The 8,112-nt window shown below is 32.7% G+C and overlaps 1 protein-coding gene across 13 annotated transcripts in view; it reads left to right on the top strand.

Annotated features, from left to right (window-relative positions):
- The window catches only part of LOC125657776 (sodium/hydrogen exchanger 6-like), a 47,226-nt gene that overhangs the window by 30,831 nt on the left and 8,283 nt on the right, over positions 1-8,112 (top strand). For 8 of the 13 annotated variants that reach the window (XM_048888544.2, XM_056149812.1, XM_056149810.1 and 5 more), the window contains 3 exons: positions 1,164-1,240; positions 2,935-3,043; positions 3,658-3,810. In XM_048888544.2, coding sequence (XP_048744501.2) covers positions 1,164-1,240; positions 2,935-3,043; positions 3,658-3,810 — 339 coding nt within the window. Of the gene's footprint in view, positions 1-1,163; positions 1,241-2,934; positions 3,044-3,657; positions 3,811-4,249; positions 4,319-6,922; positions 7,197-8,112 lie in introns of those variants that run through there. The other 5 variants (XR_008798685.1, XR_008798683.1, XR_008798684.1 and 2 more) reach the window with 3 other exon arrangements.

The raw sequence follows: 8,112 nt of genomic DNA, 5'->3' as shown, positions 1-8,112 counted from the left end.
TTTGTATTTTCTCTTTGAATGCACTATTAACATCAATCATTAACGGGTGTGCTGGATTTGTTTACACTGTTGTACTCTTGGTGTAGTCAATTTACACCATATTATAATTACCCTGGTAAGTGCAATTTGATTATAGATGTAGGTGGTGTACACCAAAAAGTGTAATTCTTAATAGCTACATGTATATTGATAACGGAAAAGTGCACTTATTGTCAGTGTAGATGAATCAAGCGTGCTCTATGAGTTTTAATTTGTAACATACAATGTAGATGACTAATTTGGTTATATCTTGGGTACACAGGTCACCTGACTAATTTGCTTAGATATACACAGGTCACCTGACTAATTTGCTTCGATATACACAGGTCACCTGACTAATTTGCTTCGATATACACAGGTCACCTGACTAATTTGCTTAGATATTCACAGGTCACCTGACTAATTTGCTTCTGTATACACAGGTCACCTGACTAATTTGCTTCTATTTAGATACATTATAGACATGCTGGGTTTTGCTCTCATTTAGTTGTAAGTAATATACTTACCTCTCTGCACCTCTGAAATATACAAGTCTGGCTTTGTCCGTTAACACACTTGTATTGTCTATGGTAAACAAGTCGGTTGTGCTGGCTAACTAATTACTGTGTACAGGGAAATATTTGCCCCCGTTTTATTTTGCCTTCATTGTCAGTGGTTGAATTTAAGACTGGGTTAAACTGTTTTCTCTCATAATTGTTTCTATTTTTTAACATAACTGTTTCTGGGTGACTTTAATCCATCTGCAAGCGTAGAAGAGCAAAAATAAGACGAGGCAAAACTAAACCTGTGTACAGTAAACCATGTGTAAAGTTAAACACAGTCAATTTGCTGCATTTCCTTGTCTTTGTTCGGAGCTTGTATCCCTGACTATATATAGCACAATATTTAGAAAAAAAATCACTGAATATAACCTGCAATTGTCAATTTTCCAAACCTATGTGAAATATCTTCCATTTTTTGAAATTGACATTATCATTATAATGAATGTAATGATTATATTGCACTCTTGCAGTATGTGATTGTTACGGGTATAAATAAAACTCATGGAGACAGTACCTAGGAGTGAAATTTTACTGGGAAGGGGATGATTAATACATGTACGTTATGATTTGTTTAATCTGCAGGGCAATGCGGAGGAAACAGAAAGTAAGAAGAGAGACAAGGCCTATCTTGTGGGGAAATGGCACAATTTCGATGTCAGGTGATTTCCTTTCTCTAATTTGTAAAATTGTATGACCTCATGCAATCTGATTGAAATTGAGACTTAAATTTTTCATTCTCCTTTGCATTTTTGAGGAGTGGAATTTACTGAGACTGTTTTTAATTAGATTGGTATGATTGTGATGGATTTCACACATATCTAAGAAATAAATGCATACTAGGTTCTTTGTATTTTTTTTTGGGGGGGGGGGGGATATGAACAATAGAAGCAAGTTTGCAAGTACAAGCTATCACTGGGTTGTATACTGTACGACATGTTTCATATCAATTGTTAGGCTGTTAAGATTACTCCATTTACCAGAACAAAATATAGGGCTCGCGTCTTATGTGACCAGTCAACTAGGCACCTGATCCCACCTCTGGTACTTGTATACTCAGGGGTCCTGCTTTGAATTTTGCACTCTTTATAGGATCTGTGAGCTTGCTCACTGTCATCTTCACTTATTTATGGTAATTATGAGAAATTACTCCATCTCTCTTGTTTTTATAGTACCCCAGTAATACATGTACATTCAACAATATGGATATTTATAACATCTTATGATCAATAGGTCAGAACATGATACCTTACTAATATGTGGAAGTCCAGTGCTTTTATCACAATATCATATACTGAAACAGCAGTAGCTTTTTACTGACAAAATATTGCTAGATTAAGTATTTCTGGTTAATATCAGTTGAAAAGTTTTTGATTCAGAAACATTTTGATAATTATGCATTTGTAAAACACAATATGGAATCTACAAGATTCCTCAAAGATATTTTTGATAATGAAGAAATGAATTTCATATTTAAGAATACATGAGGGTATGAACTGCAATGCTTCACACCAGCACTCTTCATGAAGTGCATTAGCACTGTATGAAAAGTTGTGAAGTGTTGCAGTTCATTCCCTCATGTACATGTATTTTCAAAATGGAAATTTATTTCTTGTATTCACATTCTACTTTCATTTCTGTCAGAATTCTCAGTCCTTAAAATAGATGTACTTTATTAATTTTCATACACACATTATTAACAACTACAGCGCATTCATGAGAAAGTCCCCATCATTACAATTTGTAAAGGTATCAAAGGCAAAAACATTGGAAATGTAAATCTTGGATTGTAAGATTTGACCCTGATCTTAGATTGTAAGATTTGACCCTGATCTTAGATTGTAAGATTTGACCCTGATCTTAGATTGTAAAATTTGACCCTGATCTTAGATTGTAAGATTTGACCCTGAAGGGAATGCTTAATCTAGTACATCAGTACATGTCTGAAAATATATGCTAAAGTACATGTATAGAAAAACAATTGGTTGCCAACTACATCTTTAATATATGTTTTAAGGTATAACAATTACTGCAGATAGAGTGATTTTTGTGGGGACCCAGGTTTGAATACATGTAGGTCGTCAGTACCCATAGGTTGAAATTTTTGGGGCCCTTCACCAGTAATGGTGACGTCTCCATATCAGTGAAAAGTTCTTGAGCTGTACGTTACATGATATACAACCATGCAACCAACCATTTCATCTAATAGCAACATCTAGGGAAAATATAATGACTAATTATTATAATTGTAATGAAACAGTGTGTTATCTCAGATGCCATGAACATATTTTGCTGGATAATTTTAGCAAGTTGCACAGGATGGTCACCTTTAGATAATTTTTTTTCTCTGTTTCAGAATATTAAAACCAATTTTAACTCACAGTCGACCAACACTGATGGAAACATTACCGGCTTGTTGTATGCCGCTTGCCAGATTATTAACAACAGAGGAACAGATGGCAGAGGTGAGTGTATGTTGAGTTAGTCTTGACGTTCATTGTTCATCAATTCTCAGTCAGATTAACTCTTGCTGACCAGAAAAAGATAGATAGGATACCGAACAGTTGGTAATTTTGGTGTCAGGAAAATTTGGCAAATTTTTCTATAAGAATGTTTTAGAAAATGTTTGTGTTCTAGTTTTTGGCAGATTTTCATTTCATCCAATTCAGATATCTATGAACAGATATATTGGTTCTTTTATAGGGGGGGTTGGGGTTGTCACCTGCCAATTGTACTATACATGTAAGTCTGCCATGAGACGTGTTTGATTGTACTTCTGTCTGTCACATATACATGAAGAATCTGTTACCTTAAACATATACAGATACATATTGGTAGAAACATTTCAACCTTGCCTAATTTTCATTGACATTTTCCTTTTGTATCACTGTAAACTCGTGTTACAATATCTTCATTTTACATTTAGCTCATTTTCTTGGAACATCATGAAGGATGTCTTCGTACAACTGCATGTTCATTCATTACTCATCTTTGACAGGAGGGCATTGTGAACAGCTCTTCTCGTCTTATTTCTTGGGCAGATTTAGCCATGTAGGATTGATATTTATCTGATATACAGGGTAGGTCACACATTGAGGAGGATTCCGATACAGACATGATAATTGACCACAGAGAGCTGTCCATTGGTGAGGGAAGCAGTAGTAATATAAGCGCTGCCGCCACCCCACAGCCAGACTTCCAGCAAGTCGAAATTCACAATCCAGCCAATCAGGTAAAGCCTCTGATTCAAATTAACCAATGGCTTCATTTATGAAGGTGGTTCCAGCCAATCGGGTATTTGTAGGCACTGATTCAAATTAACCAATAGCTTCATTTAGAAAGGTGGTTCCAGCCAATCACATAAAGTCACTGATTCAAATTAACAAAATGAATGAATTCATCTCTAAAGGTCAAGTTCATGATATAAACAGGGCCCAGTTGTACGGAAGATAGTTAAGTTGAATTGGCTGTTAATTAATGTATATTTAATTAACACTACATTTGTATATGACTGTCATTTTAAAGTTAACTAACCTTTGTCAACTGGGTCCAGCAAATCAAGCAAATTAAGACAAATACATGTATATTTAGATTAAGCAATACTTTTGTTTATAAAGCTTTTAGTTGTTCATTTCAATCATTACAAGTAAACCTAGAATTTCTCATCCCAGCCAATTAGGAAGTGCAAAACATTAGTTAAACCAATGGTCTGGTTTCCACAACTTGTTTTAGCCAAACAGGTAACTTCTTGAGTTTAAGAATTAGTTTTATAAACTTTTTGTGTTTAGTAAGAACAGAAATTATACAGAATTTATTGTTGTTGAGATCGTATTTTCTGTCTTATTTGTTGTGCATGCTGTTGATAATTTTCCAACACGTTACCATGGTTACCAGGTGAATAAGTGTTAGAGTAGCGATTATACAAGCGTTACAATGTAAGATTTAGTAGGAAAAAAATTACTGGCTGTCTTTCGCAAAATTTTTACAATTTTAAAGTGTAGTAAAATTAGGTATGGATTTTGATTCCTGTGCTATGAAATGAAATTAAAATTCTTTAGACCATGGAGCCCTTTTGATATGTTTCATAGAGCCATGAGTTAGTATGCTTAAGGTCATATGCGATGTTTCCATATAATATTTTGTGACAATTCAGATACAAATCACTTGCATTCCATCTTGTTTATACAAAAAAAAATTAGGTATATTACCAGGTTTGTTTTAGAGTTAGCAAGTTTTGATAGTTCCTGGTTGTGGCAAGCAAAAAAGTACCATGTATTACAAAAGGTTGTATATTGACATTACTGAGTCATTGTAGCAAAAAAGGTGAGAGAAAAAATCTCTGTATCAATTGGAGATCAACCCCTGGACCATTACTAGTTTATAATTAATTTAACGACTGAGCTTAACCATATCGTATAGTAATATTATTACAATATAAACTTAAACCTTTCTCAGAAATCATAAGAATCTCTTCATTTGGAGTAAGTTGATGAAAAAATAGTTTTCAAAAAAATGGCAGAAACGTCGCTCATGACCTTAATGGTATACTGATAATTTGCATGTACATGTATATATTTTTTTTCTATGATGAAATTGTCCCAGAAAATCTTCAACATTGCGATATGCACTAATACGAGTGAGCAGATTTCGCCTATATTTTCATTGTTTTTAAAAAATATCAGAATAGTATCATTTGGAATGATTTTTAATTAGGAAATTATAATGAGTATTAAACTGCACACAGGGCCTGACTTGGAACTTAACATTTCATGCATGCATGGTTTTCAAAAACATTTTGCAGTATACTTTTTATAGTATATTTTCAGAAATGGCTACTTAATTTTTAGAAATCACTGTGTTGAATATTTTAAGCACAATGCCCAGTTTATACGCCAATGATAATTTATGGGATTTGTCATATTCATTATAATATGCTGCATAGGATATGTACAGATTGTCAATTTTAAACGGATGTCACTTTGATATCATTTAAGGTCGATCGATCCTCATGTGACTTATCAATAATAATGGTTAAAAGTGTAAAAACTGTATTAATTTCCATTCAATATAGTTAAATTTAAACAATAACCATAGAAAATGTGTATGTTGCCACATTTTTAAAGATGTCAGATATAAAAAAAAACGGAAGTATATGTTAACATCAGAAAATCACACATTTTCGTTGTACAGAAGAATTAAAATCGATAAAATCTTGTTGAAATGACAAATTTTAAATGTCAACAGTTTAAGAAAACTGTTAATTCATAAATATGTATAAATTAATTGTGGATATTAGGGAAATCATGCATAATAGACATGCAGTAGGAGAAATACCAGCATAGGAGTTATTGCCCGTTACAACATTTTTTTTAATTATAAAGAATTGATTATCTATAGAAAATATACACTTTTTCAATATCAATAGTTTACCAAATTTTTTATTTTATGTAGTAAATAAAATTCCTCTGAAGATATATTTCTTTCATTCGCAAAGTTTAATTTGATAAAGATTTTTGCAAAAACCTGACATCACACGAGGATCGATTAACCTTGATAAGCCTACAATACATGTAATACTATATAAAAGAGTGAAGATAACAAACAGCGATCAATCTCATAATGCTGCAAAGAATGCAAATAAGTGTAAGGCAAACACGAACACCTGAAAACGCCAGAGGTGGGATATCAGGTGTCCAGGAGGAGTAAGCATCCCCTGTTGACCGGTCACACCCACCGTGAGCCCTATATCTTGATCAGGGTAAATGTGGTAATCCATAGTAAAAGAAAAGATGGCCTTTAAATTAAAATGAAATGTGTCTTGGACAGCATTTGACATAATGGTACATGTAAATTAAATCATTATATCGACCATATATAGAATTTGCGAAATGCTGACTTTAAATGAGACTTTTGAAACACCTGTAACATCAACTTATTTGTCAGTAGCCTGGCCATATAGTTCTGAAATTTTTCAGCATGTATCTATAAATTGTGTTAAAATTTGAATGAAATCTGTTCATAAATTTTTGTGTATATCTGCATGTCTATTTTTTCTGGGGAGGAGGGAGGGTCAATCCTGGTAGAAGTTACTACTACCAATAGCCTGCAACATTTACTATTCAGAATCTTGATACAATAATCATAACTCAAATGACATGCATGCAAACACAATACTGTTTTTGAAATATATTAAGTTCATCCTGTTAGCATCGTTTATGATATGCTTTGATAGTGAATTTTGAATTTCATAAATCTCAACAGATTTCTGGAAACTGCAAATTTTACAAATTAATATTTTTAGAAGAACTGAAGAATATCTCAGCTTTTATGTTTTGTTTTTATAGTAGTCAAGCCAGACTCGCACAGTGTATGTTAAAAGTCTATTTAGTTTAATTTTAATTCTGTTTGTTTCTGATTAATGCACAGTTTGAATTTTTTTTCTTTTTAATTGGCTGATGGTTTACACTTTCTTTTTCTTTGGAGGTGGATGTTCATAATTTTCCAATTGACCTTCATACTCAAACTTCCTCTGTCTCAAGTGATGATCAACCTTTGACCCCATGACCTTGACCTTAATGCCTCAAACTTTCCTCTGAAAATGCTACAAATGCACTGCAAGTAAGATTCATAGCTTGATTGTAACAAAGCTATATAATCTACCAAAGAATATTAATATCGAGCTCACTAATACATAACCCCTGAGTGTAACCTACAGCATATTGATAACTTCTTGCTCTCCTGGTTTAAAACTTGAGTATAAATGTAATGAAATAAGATATTTGTTTATTGATATAAATATACATGTTTATGACTAGAAATATACAATGTACATGTTTATTAATATGAATATTAACCTGTACTACATGTTTATGAATATTCAGTGACATGTTTATAGGTCTATATGAATATTCATGTTTCTGAATATAAGTCTACATGTTTATGAATATGGATTGACATGCTTACACAGTTACACTGAATAGTATTCATTGGCTATTATATTTGAATGATGTTAGGTTGACCTAAATACAAGTTTTACATCAACTGTTTATGTAAATTTTTAAAATAAAAGTTGCAGAATATGAAAAATGAAAATGTAATATTTTGAAGGTGAAATTTATTGGTTTTAGCTCATCTGCTTTATTCACCTAATGTGTTTTAATGACAATTAACACTGTTAAAACAAATCTGCAAAACCGATTCAATTACTATTGAATTAGGCTTGGTTTATATTGGTGGTGTATTAATTAGACCACGGCTTTTATAGGGTGTTTTGTGTATATGGGTTAGCAAGCTGACGGCCATCTTTGCCACAGGACACCATACCTATGAAAATAAGCTCCACCCCTCACCTGTGGGTTTCCACTAGTCAAAAATCTCATCCTCGAAGCTTATAATTAACATTCCTATACAATTTCAACATAATGATTTTTAAATTTGACCGTTTCCACAAAAAGTTGTTCAAGTTCTCAGTCTATCATATTAATGAAGAATTCTCAAAAAAAAAATAATTTATTGATATGATAATCTACACTGG

The sequence above is a fragment of the Ostrea edulis genome, chromosome 9, assembly GCF_947568905.1.
Source record: "Ostrea edulis chromosome 9, xbOstEdul1.1, whole genome shotgun sequence".
Classification (NCBI taxonomy): domain Eukaryota; kingdom Metazoa; phylum Mollusca; class Bivalvia; order Ostreida; family Ostreidae; genus Ostrea; species Ostrea edulis.
This window is presented reverse-complemented; position numbering and strand designations above follow the sequence as displayed.